This window comes from Pongo abelii, chromosome 6, assembly GCF_028885655.2.
Source record: "Pongo abelii isolate AG06213 chromosome 6, NHGRI_mPonAbe1-v2.0_pri, whole genome shotgun sequence".
In the NCBI taxonomy this organism is placed as follows: domain Eukaryota; kingdom Metazoa; phylum Chordata; class Mammalia; order Primates; family Hominidae; genus Pongo; species Pongo abelii.
Window position 1 is genome coordinate 8,711,538 of NC_071991.2, and position 14,853 is coordinate 8,726,390.

At 45.9% G+C, this 14,853-nt stretch overlaps 1 protein-coding gene across 15 annotated transcripts in view; it reads left to right on the forward strand.

Moving 5' to 3' along the window:
* Window positions 1-3,854, forward strand: part of TRRAP (transformation/transcription domain associated protein) — a 135,339-nt gene extending 131,485 nt beyond the window's left edge. For all 15 annotated transcript variants that reach the window (XM_054560183.2, XM_054560188.2, XM_054560187.2 and 12 more), the window contains 3 exons: window positions 1,666-1,869; window positions 1,955-2,149; window positions 2,685-3,854. In XM_054560183.2, the coding sequence (XP_054416158.1) occupies window positions 1,666-1,869; window positions 1,955-2,149; window positions 2,685-2,969 (684 nt within the window). In that variant the 3' untranslated portion in view covers window positions 2,970-3,854. The remainder of the gene's footprint in view (window positions 1-1,665; window positions 1,870-1,954; window positions 2,150-2,684) is intronic.
* The last annotated feature ends 10,999 nt before the right edge of the window (window positions 3,855-14,853 follow it).

A 14,853-nucleotide genomic window follows, 5' to 3' on the forward strand; every position in this document is an offset into this window, starting at 1 on the left:
GTACTCTGTGGCCTAGGGCACGGCAGGGCCCGAGGTGTTCCAGGCTGCAGCATCAGGTGCAGCCTCCAGCTCTGTGCAGGCAGAGGCATGGATCCCTGTTTCTGATCAGCCTGTGTTGACAGAGTTCATGGCCTCTCTTGGGAATTGACGCCAGGGCTTTTTTGTGGCACAGGCCACGGCCTGGTCATTCTGTGGACGATGGGCAGTTCTGAGGTATTTGCAAGAGAGGAATGGATTATATTCCTAGGGCGACATTAACTTTCCACAGCGTGGAAGCCAGTGACAAATACGTGCTGACCTCAGAGTCATCCTGTTTCTAAACAGCGTGAGTGACCGACTAGGCAGTTTGTTCCAGCTTAGCAGCTGCCAGGGCCTGTAGGCAGAGGGAGATGCCCACAGCACAGACAAATCCAGTTTCAGAGCCACTTCCTCCTCTTGTTTATTTTATTTTGTTATTTATTCTACTCCTTCATTCTTCTCTCTCCTTTTTTTTTTTTTTTTTTTTTTTTTAGATGGAATTTCACTCTTGTTGCCCAGGCTGGAGTGCAATGGCATGATCTTGGCTCACCACAACCTCCACCTCCTGGGTTCAAGCGATTCTTCTGCCTCAGCCTCCTGAGTAGCTGGGATTATAGGCGCCTGCCACCATGCCTGGCTAATTTTTGTATTTTCAGGAGAGACGGGGGTTTCACCATGTTGGCCAGGCTGGTCTCGAACTCCTGACCTCATGATCCACCCACCTCGGCCTCCCAAAGTGCTGGGATTACAGGCGTGAGCCACCGCGCCCAGCCCAGCCTTTTTTTTTTTTTTTTTTTTTTTTTTTTTTTTAAATAAATAGCTCCTCAAGACTGTTGCAAGCCTTTAATTTCTAGAGTTCTGACAAAGTGGATTTTGATGGTTTTGCCAGCATTCTCACTGCTTAAGGAGCAGATTTTGGAAATCCTTTGCAGTCTCAGAAGTGCTTCTTCCCATTTGACGGATAAGGAAACAAACAAACTGCATGTGTCGCCGGGGGCCTGCCTTGTTCTTGCCGGCAGAAGGGCCTGCTTTCTCACAGCCATTCTCATGGAGCACGTGGGTAGGACTAAGCCGGGAAAAGACCCCGTAGATGGCCTGTACCAGGTCGAACAGGAACTCCATTAACTCAGTGAACTCTTACTGAGTTGGTGATGTCTGCAATAGTCTTTGAGTCTCTAGTACACAGTTCAGTCTCTCGTGTGGTGTGTGTGGTTAGACCAGCTCCTTCAGTTTGTGAAACATTTGTCATTAGTGTAAAGTCTTGGTTGAAAGTGGTGCTGCTGTTGTCCAGCTGTTGTGTTCTATTAATTGGCCTGATAAATTCTGTAGTCAGCAAGGGTGGAAGTGTTCAGATATTTACCTGCATTCTTGTCAGGTATCGCGTATCAGGTAACTGCAGCTTTGACGCAGACCAGCCGCATTGGTGCTTGGTGCTTTAGAGCAGACGGCGGCAAACCCTGGAGGGAAACAGCCATCTTGTGCCTCCTTTCATTCAGTCTCCTAATAATGCGTGCGTTAAATCTGTCACCAGAATTTACAGAATTTACTCTTGGTGCTAAGTTAAAGAGGAATTGTAGTTTGAGAGTTTTTCTTTTCCAAAAAAAATCAGTGAATGAGATGGGAGTGTCACAGAGCACTGTGTTTCAGGTCCTCCGCGACATCCTCAAGGAGGTTCAGAGTAACATGGTGCCGCGCAGCATGCTCAAGGAGTGGGCGCTGCACACCTTCCCCAACGCCACGGACTACTGGACATTCCGGAAGATGTTCACCATCCAGCTGGCTCTGATAGGCTTCGCGGAATTCGTCCTGCATTTAAATAGACTCAACCCCGAGATGTTACAGATTGCTCAGGTAACCTGGTTTGAACAGCCAGATCCTCTCCTCATGACATTGCCTTTCTGCTGAAGTTCCTAAAGTGTCTCCTTCTGAAATTTAGGACACTGGCAAACTGAATGTTGCCTACTTTCGATTTGACATAAACGACGCGACTGGAGACCTGGATGCCAACCGTCCTGTCCCATTTCGACTCACGCCCAACATTTCTGAGTTTCTGACCACCATCGGGGTCTCCGGCCCGTTGACAGCATCCATGATTGCGGTCGCCCGGTGCTTCGCCCAGCCAAACTTTAAGGTGGGTCTCCGCGTCGTCCTGTCACAGGCGCAGGCTAGCACCACTCAGATGCCTGCGTGTCACGGCCTTGCAGGAGCTACTGATCTGCCTCATGGGCTCTGCGTTCTCCACAGCGGCCAGCACCCCTGCCTGTTATGTCTTTTGCTGTGAGGGCAAGGGATGGTTTTCTCTTTGGTTCATTCTTATCTGTAGTGCTTGGAACGGGCCTGCCTGACACTCGGCAGACGCCGGAAGGCATCAAGTGAACAAATAAACAGATTGGGCCTCAGTTGCAGCATGGCCACCTTTGTCATCCAGGTCCGCGCTGCCCAACACTGAGGCCTTCTGGCTGCTGCTCCAAGTGGAGGAAGGGGTTTGTACCCCAGCGGCTTCCCCAGCCCGTCCTGAGGACACACGGCCTGGCCTGGTGCTGAGGCTCGACTGGCCCTCGGTGGCCCTGGGTGGCCGCTGTGGTTGAGTCCCACCTTGTTAGGAAGCTGACCCTCTGGGCTGTTCTTGGTTAAACACAAGTCGTCTCGTTCTCCCCTGCACGCAGGTGGATGGCATTCTGAAAACGGTTCTCCGGGATGAGATCATTGCTTGGCACAAAAAAACGCAGGAGGACACGTCCTCTCCTCTCTCGGCCGCCGGGCAGCCAGAGAACATGGACAGCCAGCAACTGGTGTCCCTGGTTCAGAAAGCCGTCACCGCCATCATGACCCGCCTGCACAACCTCGCCCAGTTCGAAGGCGGGGAAAGCAAGGTGAACACCCTGGTGGCTGCGGCAAACAGCCTGGACAATCTGTGCCGCATGGACCCCGCCTGGCACCCCTGGCTGTGACTGCGGCCGCCATGGCCACCCGGAATGTGAAGGGCGCCCCGGGCTCTGAGCCCGCGGCTTTTACGACTTCTCCCTGCCTCGTTCCTTATATTCACAGAAGCCCCATAGTTTCACTGGGTTGCAGTTATTTTCCTGGTAGTTTGTGTGTAAGAGAGGGAGAATATAGTTTTAGAGGAAGCTGAACTATGACGACGCTGGGCGAGGCGGTTGGAAATGGCAGAGCTGAAACTTATTCCAAGCTTTCAAAATAATCTTTTAAGAATCCAGGATTCTCTGGTCTGGAATTTCTGGGTGAGTCCCTTTTTTATGGTGTCCTCCCTCTGTGAATGTACAGGCGGAACTGTACGAACAGCTCCCTACCATCCATTTTTAACTCTTTCGGAAATAACACCTCACAGCAGCTTCGTGCTTTTGTACAGACCTTTGTAACATGTGTACAGAAAACTCATTTTGTTTGAGAAACAGGAGACGATGAACCCATCATGCTGGTTTTTCTCTGAGCACAAAGTTTTAGGCTGTACACAGCCAGCCTTGGGAATCTCGTTGAGCGTTAGGCGTGGATCCACGGGGCCAGGTTACCCTGCGGGAGTGCCACACGCATCCACTTGGGATTCAGCGGGTGAAGACAGAACTCTGAGAGTCTGCAGGCGGCTCCTGTGCTTTTTATTTCTGGCTCTTCGGATGTCTTCTAGACATTTACTATCATTGCATCTGAAGAAAAAATCACTTTTACCTTCCTAATTTAAAAAGACAAAACAGAAATGTATGTTCCTTCGCTAGCTTTAGTCTTTCTGTTCACATTTTTATAAATCTGAGCATTGAGAATGTTCTATCTAAATTTGTACAGTGTGATTTTTTTTTTAGAATAAATATTTTATAAAAGGGTTTATTGTCCCTTGTTTATGTTAAAATGCTCGTTTCCATGAGGGATTTCTTCCCTCAATGTCCCTCAGCCCCTTGGGAACCAGAGGCCCCAGAGACAGTGTGGGATCCTCAGTGTAGCCTCTTGGTGACAGCATGCGCTGCCTGGACAGGCACAGTGCTGCTGTGATCACAGGGGAGGCCGTGACTTGGCACGTGGGAAGCCAGCTCAGAGCATATTCAGTCAGGGCGATGAGGGATGGCGGCCCAACCTCAGCAGCAGGTCGGCGTGCAGGACTCTCAGAATGGCGGCCCAACCTCAGCAGCGGGTCGGCGTGCCAGACTCTCGGAGCCCTCAGCTGTGTTCATGTGTTTCAGGACTGCTGCCATGTAACGTGTGTGTGTGGAGCGTGTGCAGAGTATGCCCGAAGCATTCCCGGAGGCTTAGCATGAAGCACTCTGTGCCCAGCTCTACCTCCTCATTGTCCTTCATCCAGTGTGTACCATGGGCCAGGCCTGCCCTCGTGTGGGGGGGACAGTCCCCAAGGAGCACACGCCATGATGTCAGAAACATCTTCTTCGAAGAAGATGGCCCTTTACAGGCCCCAGGGGATGGGGGCAGCACGGAGCCCTCTCTGGGCCTCTGCCCCAGGCCACAGAACCTTCTCCAGCCCTTGACTCTCCTTGCCTTTCATTTACCCTCCATTGTTCTAGGCTACCACGGAATGATGATTACAGCTGAGTTTAACCAAATCCCACCTCAGGGTCAAATGAAAGGGCCTTGACAAGCTGTCCCTTGGCAGCTTGAGATCGCAGTTGTGTTGCTGGGTTTTGGCCTGGGTGCAGGCTGGTTTGCAGTGGGCGGTACTGGCAGCTGCCATCAAGGTCTCTGTGCTGGGCTTCAGCCCTCAGCCCAGAGGGGCGGTTCCCCACTTTATAGAGAGGGGGTTTCCAGCTCAGAGAAGGTGAGAAGCTTGTCCAAGGCCTGGAGCAGTTGTGGAGAAACTGGGAGGGAATCCCGTCCAGCCTGATTCCAAGCCCTCATGCTGCTCACAGGTCAAGGCCGAGGGGCTGGTTGTTGCCAGTCTGACTGGACTCAAGTTACTTCCCAGTTCCTTGCAGAGAGCTGTCTTTGTGAGACGGTGTCTTGAGTTCTGGAATGATGGGAGCCGTGCTTTGCAAATGAGGAGTGATTGCGTGCTCATCTGGCAGCTGGTGGGTGTCCTGCTGGTGTCAGGCCTGAGCGGTGACCGTGCTCCTCTGATTGTCCTCACTGCGCGTGACAAGGCCTGGGCCACTGTGTGAGTCGTCTTGCGCTCCCTGAAGCCTGGTGTCTGTGCAGATGTGTGGGTGGCGTTAGGGTTGGGGGACATTTGTCTTTCACACTGGAGAATGGGAGTCTGGAGCTGGTGCTACTGGTGAGGAAGAGGCCCGGCCTGCTGCCAGGTTCGCCCACGCCTTCCCCCTGGTTGTTGGGAAAACCAACCTTGGAATGGCCAAGGCAGGAGATAGCACCTCCCCGGTGAAGATCCAGCATTGCGTGAGCTCCACGTGGAAAGATCAAGGATCTGGAGTCTGGAGCCCTTCAGGCAGCAACTCAATGACCAAGAACCTCAGCTCTGTCCACCCCAGTGCAGCGTTGCTGGGAGCTGGACCCAGGAGCTGCCGGCTCCAGAGTGAGGAGGGTCCAGACCACACAGACAATATGCCCTTTTTCTCCAAACACCATTTCAAGGTAAGTGCTATGATCAGACTTCTTTTTATTCTTGTGGTAAGATATGTATAACATCAAATTTACCATTTTGATGAATTTTAAGTGCACAGTTGAGTGGCATTATGCACCTTCGTTGTTGTGCAGCAATCACCAGCATCCATCTCCAGAACTTTTACATCTTCCCATCTGGAAAAATCTGTCCTCATTAAACACTCACTCCCCATCAGCCCTCTCCTCCGCCCCTGCCAACTACCATTCTACTTTCTGTGTCTGTGAAATTGATGACTCTAGGGACCTCATATAAGTGGAATCATGCAATATTTGTCCTTTTCTGACTGTTTTTTGTTTGTTTTTGTTTTGAGACGGAGTTTCACTGTTGTTGCCCAGGCTAGAGTGCAATGGCACGATCTCGGCTCACCGCAACCTCCTGCCTCCCGGGTTCAAGTGACTCTCCTACCTCAGCCTCCCGAGTAGCTGGGATTACAGGCACCCACCACCACACCTGGCTAATTTTTGTTTTTTTAGTAGAGATGGGGTTTCACCATGTTGGCCAGGCTGGTCTCAAACTACTGACCTCAGGCGATCCACCCACTTCGGCCTCCCAAAGTGTTGGGATTACAGGCATGAGCCGCGGCACTCAGCCTTTTGTGACTGTTTTATTTCGCTTAGCGTAATGACCTCAAGGTTCATCCATGTTGCAGCGTGTCAGACTCTCCTTCCTTTTTTAAGGCTGAATTGTGTTGCGTTGCCTGTGTAGACATTTTGTTTGTTTGTTCATCTGCTGATGGGTACTTGGCTTCTCTCTCTTTTGTCTACTATGAATAATGCTCCTCTGAACATAGGCATACAAATATTTGTTCAATTTCCTACTTTTAGTTCTTTGATTATCTACCCAGAAGTAGGCTTGCTGGATCATATAGGAATTCTATCTTTAATTATTTGAGGAACTGCCATGCTGTTTTCCATAGCAGCTGTATCATTTTCGTTCCCACCAGCAATAGGTAAGGTTTTCTATGTCTTCACATTCTTGCCAACACTTGCAATGTTCTGTTTTTTTGTTTGGTGGTTGTTGTTGTTGTTTTGAGATGGAGTCTCGCTCTGTCACCCAGGCTGGAGTGCGGTGACGCGATCTCAGCTCACTGCAAGCTCCGCCTCCCGGGTTCACGCCATTCTCCTGCTTCAGCCTCCCGAGTAGCTGGGACTACAGGCACCCGCCACCACGCGTGGCTAATTTTTTGTATTTTTAGTAGCGACAGGGTTTCACCTTGTTAGCCAGGATGGTCTCGATCTCCTGACCTTGTGTGATCCACCCACCTCAGCCTCGCAAAGTGCTGGGATTACAGGTGTGAGCCACCGCGCCCGGCCATTTTTTTTTGTTTGTTTGTTTGTTTTTATGACATCCATCTTAATGGGCATGAAGTGGTACTTCACTGTGGTTTTGATTTGCATTTCCCTAGTGATGGGTGAAGTTGAGCAGCTTTTCATATGCTTGTGAGCCAGTCATATATCTTCTTTGGAGATGTGTCAATTCTAGTCCGTTACCCGTTTTTCAATTGAGTTGTTTTTGTTGTTACAGTTCTTTATATAGTCTGGATAGTAATCCTTTGGAGATAGATGGTTTACAAATAATTTCTCATATTGTGTGAGTTGCCTTTTCACTCTGTCCGTAGTGTCATTTGATGCACAAAAGTTTTTAATTTTGATGCAGTTCATTTTTCCTTTTGTCGCCTTTGCCTTTCATGTAATGTCAAAAAATCATTGCCAAATCTAATCTCATGAAGCTTTTCCCCTATGTAGTCTAGTCTTCTAAGAGTTTTATAGTTTTAACACTTACTTTAGATCTTTGGTCCACTTTGAAGTTAATTTGTGTATATGCTATAAGCTAAGGGCCTAACTGAATTCTTTTGCTTGTGGATATCCGGTTTTCCCAACATAATTTTGTTGAGAAGATGATCCTGTTGGAAAGGGTGCTGGCATCCCAAAATCAGTTGACGCATACAGTGTGGAGAGTTGATTTCTGGGCTGTCTGTTCTGTTCAGTTGGTCTCTCTCTGTCTTTATGCCACCACTACAGTATTTTGCTTACTGTAGCTTTTTAGTAAGGTTTGAAACCAGGAAGTATAAATTCTCTGAGTTTGTGCTTCTTTTTCAAGATTGTTTTAGATTTGGGGTCCCCTGCAATTTCATACAAATTTGAGGATGTATTTTTCTGTTTCTGCTAAAATGTTGGGATTTTTTCTTTCTTTCTTTTTTTTTTTTATTTGGAGATGGAGTCTTGCTCTTTCACCCAGGCTGGAGTGTAGTGGCACTATCTCGGCTCAGTGCAACCTCCACCTCTGGGGTTCAAGCGATTCTCCTGCCTCAGCCTCCCAAGTAGCTGGAATTACAGGCGCCCGCCACCATGCCCAGCTAGTTTTTGTATTTTTAGTAGAGATGGAGTTTCACCACGTTGGCCAGGCTGGTCTCGAACTCCTGACCTCAGGTGATCCACCCGCTTTGGCCTCCCAAAGTGCTGGGATTGCAGGTGTGAGCCACTGCGCCCATCCCAGTGTTGGGATTTTGATAGTGATTGTATTGCATCTATAGATCAGTTTGAGTAGTAATGACATCTTAATATTTTGGCCAGGTGTGTTGGCTCACACCTATAATCTCAGCACTTTGGGTGGCTGAGGCAGGAGGATTGCTTGAGGCCAGGAGCTTGAGACCAGCCTGGGCAACATAGCGAGACCTCATCTCTACTAAAAATATAAAAATTAGCTGGGTGTGTTGGTGTGTGCTTGTTGTTGCAGCTACGTGGTAGGCTGAGCCAGGAGGCTCTCTTGAGCCCAGAAGTTGGAGGCTGCAGTGAGCTATGATTGTAGCACTGTACTCCAGCCTGGATGGGAGAGCATCTAAAAAAAAATGAAAAATTAAAAATATAGTATGTCTTTTATTCCATAAGCTTGGAATGTCTATTTGTCTTCTATAATTTCTTTTTTTTTTTTTTTTTTTTTTTTTGAGATAGAGTCTTGCTCTGTCACCCAGGCTGGACTGCAGTGGCGTGATCTCGGCTCACTGCAAGCTCCGCCTCCCGGGTTCACACCATTCTCCTGCCTCAGCCTCCTGAGTAGCTGGGACCACAGGCACCCGCCACCATGCCTGGCTAATTTTTTGTATTTTTAGTAGAGATGGGGTTTCACCGTGTTAGCCAGGATGGTCTGGATCTCCTGACCTCATGATCCACCCACCTTGGCCTCCCAAAGTGCTGGGATTATAGGCATGAGCTACCCCACCCAGCCTGTCTTCTATAATTTCTTTAATGAATGATTTACGGTTTTCAGTATACAAGTATTTGACTTTGTTGGTTAAGTGTGTACCTGTTTATTCTTTTTAATGTCGCTGTAAATTGAATTGTTTTCTTAAGTTCCTCTTTGGATTATTTATTGTTAGTGTATGGAAACACAGCTGATTTTTGTATGTTGATTTTTGTATCCTACAATTTTGCTGAATATGTTTATTCTAATAGTTTGTTTTCGTTAGACTTTTCTATAATCATGTCATCTGTAAACAGATAATTTTACCTCTTCCTTTCCAATTTGGATTTTTTTTCCCCATTTGCCTAATTGTTCTGGCTGGAATTTCCACTACCGTGTTGAGTACAAGTGGCAAAAAACGGTCACCTTTGTCTCATTCCTTATCTTAGAGGAAGCCCTGTCAGTCTTTCACCATTGAGTATGATCTTAGTTGTAGGTTTTGCATAATGGCCTCTATTATGTTGAGGTGTTTTCCTTCTATTTCTAGTTTGCTGGAAGTTTTTATCTGAAAAGGTGATAAATCTTGTCAAAAGCTTTTCTGTATCAGTTAAAATGATTTTGTGGTTTTTCCTCTTTATCCTGTTCATTTGTTGAATCATCCTTGCACATCCCAGGAATAAATCCCAATTTGTCATGGTATATATACTCCTTTTAATATGCTGTTGGATCTGGTTTGCTAGTATTTTGTTGAAAATCTTTGCATCAGTATTCATAGGGGCCATTAGTTTGTAGTTTTCTCTTGGTGCCTGGCTTTGGTATCAGGGTAATATTCAAGGTCATGTTATAAAGTCTTGATCCTACATCCTAGCTCTGCTCTCAACAGAGTCATCCTGCCTCTTGAGAGCATAGACATGGAAAAAAAATTGGCACACACAAAAAATATGTATACATATATATCTGTATATGATAATCAGGTAAAAATCAGAAGACAAGGATGCTATGGCTACCTGATGGAGCTGCAGTGCTTATGGTGGTGGAAGGGAAGTTGAAAGAACAAACGGAAAAGTTTCAAAAGCTCATGTTTTAAAAAAGTCATTGGCCGGATGCGGTGGCCCATGCCTGTAATCCCAGCACTTTCGGAGGCCAAGGCGGGCAGATCACCTGAGGTCAGGAGTTCGAGACCAGCCTGGCCAACCATGGTGAAACTCCCTCTCTACTAAAAATACAAAAATTAGCCAAGCATCGTGGCAGGCGCCTGTAGTCCCAGCTACTCAGGAGGCTGAGGCAGGAGAATCAATTGAACCCGGGAGGCGGAGGTTGCAGTGAGCCAAGACCATGTCATTTGCACTGCAGCCTGGGCGACAAGAACAAAACTCTGTCTCAAAAAAAAAAAAGTGATCAAGATAGTAGACACGGTAGATGTGGGCACACAGACAGGCTTACCAACTTGTTTAAAGCCCCAACTACCTAGTGATGGCACTGAGATCAAAACCTGAAAATATTCCGGCTTTGGACAGTAGAAAATGCCCCAACAAGCCAGACACACGTTCCCTAACCTAGAGTGCTGCAACCTCTCACAGACATCAGAACGCAGAACTGTGTCTGCTGGCTGAGCTCACAGACACACACTGCGTTCTAGTGACTGTGCCAGGGTGGGAAATAAAAACAGACGTAAGAGTGACATCCAGCAAGGGGACAGAAGAGGAAGGAATCTCCCTCCGCACCGAGACAAAAATTGGAGTGGCAGAATCTGTCTGAGGTAACTGTTTTGGAACTCTGGAGTCTAATTTGAATGCTTGCAACTTCCAAGGAAAATCTTGGCTGGTAATTTGCAGTTAATTTCGGTCAATTTCAGCCTTTAGGATATTAGCATCTCCCCAGCCTGAGTCTTGTGGTAGGCAGCCATGCCCGTGTTCCTGGCATGATTTCCTGGAGCCAGGGTGGAAAGTAAGGATCTGGCCTCCACGTATCAAGGTTCAGTGTTTTGATTGCAGAAGTGCAGACATAGAGGTGGGCAGCCATTGTTGCATTCCCCACTGGCTGAAGTGGCTTCCAGAGGATTTAAAGGAACAGCCTGAGCTATTGTTTTTCTTCTTACCTGTTTTTCCGTTTGGGGAGCCAGACTCAAGGATGAGGATATTGGAAAGCACGTGCGTGGACAACTTACTTGGGCCTCCTGCCAACAGCCAGTAAGATGGCAGGTCCCTCCGTCACAAAGCACATGAAAATGAATTCTGCCAACAACCTGGAGGAGCCTGCAAGAAGATTCTCCCTGGTTGAGCCGAGAGATGAGAATACAGTCTGGCTGACACCTTGAGCGCAGCCTTGTGAGTCCCTGAGCAGGGCATTCAAATCATCTGTGAAATAAATGTGTATACAGGGCAATTTAGAAAGCCACTCTACATACCTAGAGAAATACGCAGGCTCAGAAGAGACCTGGGAAGACTTTAAGCTTTCACCTCAAGCTGATGCCAGGTTACCCTCAACAGTTGATGTGGGGAGACAAGAGTAAATGCTGGGGGGTTAAAAAAAAAAAAAAAAAAAAATCTGATTTCCACAGTTATAAGATTCAAATGTCCAGTTTTGAACAAGAAACAATCACAAGACCCTCAAAGAAATAGAAAAGTATGGCACGTTCAAAGAAACAAATCAACAGAAACCATCACTGAGGAAGCGCTGACAGCAGACTTACTAGACAGTAACTTTAAAACAACTGTTTGAAAGATGCTGAAGGAGCTAAGGAAAACAAAGATAGGAGAACAGTATATGAACAAAATGAGAATATCAATAAAGAAATAGAAATTTTAAAAAGGAAACAAATTCTGGAACTAAAAAGTACAATAACTGAAATGAAAAATTCCCTAAAGGGTTCAAAATATTTAAGCAGGTAGAAGAACCACTCAATGAGCTTGAAGATAGGGCAATTGAAACTATTGAATCTGGGGAATCAAAAGAAAAAAAAATGGAGAAAGTAAATGAAAACCTAAGGAACCTACCTATGGAACATCATAAATGAGACCAGAAGTAGAGAGGCAAGGGCAGAAAGTATATTTAAAGAAAGTTCAACAGAAAACTGCTCATATTTGATTAAAAAAACATGTATCTACAAACCCAATTAGCATAACAAACTCCAGATAGGATAAGCTCAAGGAAACACACACCAAGACACTTCATTGAAGACAAAAGAAAACCTTGAAAGCAGCGAGAGAGAAGTAAGTTATCACATACAAGAGATTCTCAAGATTATCAGCATATTTTTCATCAGAAACTTTCGGAATCAGAAGAGAATGGGCTCATATATGAAAACTGCTGAAAGAAAGAAAACCTGTTAGAATTCTGTATCTAACAACTGTCCTTTAGAAATGAGGAAGAAATTAATACTTTCCCAGATAAAAGCTGAGGGAGTTCATTATCATTCTTTGCAAGAAATACTAGAAGGAGTCTTTCAGGTTGAAACGCTGAACACTAAACTTCTTTAAAAGAACACTAAGCATCTTACAACTTGAAGTTGTAAGAAGAAATAGAGATCTCCAGTAAAGGTAAATACATGGACAGTTATAAAATCTAGTATATTCTAACGATGGTTTGTAACTCTTTTTATTTTCTACATGATTAAAAAGACAGATCCATTAACAACTGCTAATATTGGGTGCACAATGTATAGGGATGTAATTTGTGAAGTCAGTAACAGTAAGGGAGACAGAGCAGTACAGGAGCAGAGTTCTGTATGTTACTCAAATTAGGTTGATATAAATTCAATTTAGGTTGTTGTAATGTTAGGATGTCAAGTGTAATCCCCGTGTCACTATAAAAAATGAACTAAACACAAAAGGCAGTAATGGAGGAAATGAGGAACCAAAAAAAAAAAAAAAAAAAAAGTTTAGATGGCAAAGTCCCTTCTTATCAGTAAGTACTTTAAATGTAAAATGGATTGAATTCTTCAATCAAGAGAGATTGGAGATGGCAGACCAGGAAGCTCCAGGCCCACATTTCCCCGAGGAAACATTGAGGGGAAAAAACAACAACTAGGCACTCACTAGGAGCTCTGGAAACCAGCCAAAGGTCTATAGCAAGCAGGTGAACACCCAATCAAGAAAAAGCCACATTCAAAATAGTTTTTATGTCATTTTTATTTGCCCTTCCCCCATCCCTCCCTGGTACAACCGTGTGTTTGGGAGGAAGCAGCCCAGTTTCCAGTGTCTTCCCTTGCACCGGAGGGAGCAGAGCAGAACTGATTGGCAGTGTTCTGCCCTGTCTTTGGGCTGCCTGAAGGACTGGTTTCTATGTCATCTGACTCAGAGGTGAAACAGGGAAGGTGGCACAGTTCAGATCTCAGGCTGGCAAGACCCATGGAAGGCAGTGGCAGGCACGGCATGTAAAAGCTGTCGGGGGACCGCAGTGGATACCTGGGGCAAGAGATTATGGGCAGAAAATATAAGAGAACATCTTATTCCTAAGAAGCAGCTGGGTTAAGACCCTTTTAAAAATTAAGACTTTTTTTTTTTTTTTTTTGATACGGAGTCTCGCTCTTTTGCCCAGGCCGGAGTGCAGTGGTGTGATCTTGGCTCACTGCAAGCTCCACCTCCCGGGTTCACGCCATTCTCCTGCTTCAGCCTCCCAAGTAGCTGGGACTACAGGAACCCGCCACCACAACCAGTTAATTTTTTGTATTTTTAGTAGAGACGGGGTTTCACTGTGTTAGCCAGGATGGTCTCGATCTCCTGACCTCGTGATCTGCCCGCCTCAGCCTCCCAAAGTGCTGGGATTACAGGTGTGAGCCACCGCGCCCGGCCAAAAATTAAGACTTTTAAAAGCAGCCATGTATATGGTATAAGCCAAAGAAAAACAGAGGCCCCTAAAAGACCTGAGATGACCTTAAGCCGTCACCTCAGGCTGATACCAAGTATTAGGATATACCCTCTGAATTAGTGAAGCTTTTCCCCACCACTCTTCAAAGACTGGAAGAGATGACTGCTTTTGCAAATGCCCAGTTAAAAAAAAAAAAAAAAGGAATACAAAGAAACAGGAAAACATGTCCCAATCAAAGGAACAAAGTATATCTCTGGAAACCATCCCTGAAGAAACAAAGGCATCAGACTTGTTAGAAAAGACTTTAAAATAGTTGTCTTGAATATGCTCAGAGATCTATGGGAGAACATGACAAACGCCTAAAAGAGGTCAGGATAGTGATGTATGAACAAAATGAGAATATCAACCAAAAATACAAATTATCTAAAAGAACCAAATTCTGGCACTGAAAAGTACAATAAATGAACCGAAGTATTCAATACAGTGGTTCAACACCAGAATCAAACAGGCAAAAGAAAGAATCAGAGACCTTAGAAAACTAATCATTTGAAATCACTGAATTGGAGGAGCAAAGAGAAAAAACGAAGAGAGCCCAAGGGATTTATGGGACACATCAAGGTGTCCAACTTAGGACAGGTCCAATTTAGGAAATTCCAGAAAGAGAAGAGAGACAGGAAGAGGACAGAGCTTATTTGAAAAAATAATGGACAAAACTTTCCCAAACTGGAAGAAAGAAATGGACATACAAATTTAGGAAGCTCGACAAATTTCAACTAGGATAAACCCAGAGAGAGTCACAGCAAAGGTGAAGGGTGAAATAGCTCCATTATAATAGTAGGAAGCTTCAGTACCCCACTTTTTTTTTTTTTTTTTGAGATAGAGTCTTGCTCTGTCACCCAGGCTGGAGTGCAGTGGTGCAATCTCGGCTCACTACAACCTCTGCCTCCCAGGTTCAAGTGATTCTCCTGCCTCAGCCTCCAGAGTAGTTGGGATTGCAGGCATGTGCCACCACACTCAGCTAATTTTTGTATTTTTATTAGAGATGGGGTTTCGCTGGTCTCGAACTCCTGACCTCAAGTGAACGCCTGCCTCAGCCTCCCAAAGTGCTGGGATTACAGGCATGAGCCACTGCGCACAGCCCAGTACCCCACTTTCAATAAATTATTAATAGAACAACTAGACAGAGGATGAATAAGGAAATATAGGACTTGAACAACACTATAGACCAACTGGACCTAACAGACATACACAGAACAGTCCACCCAACA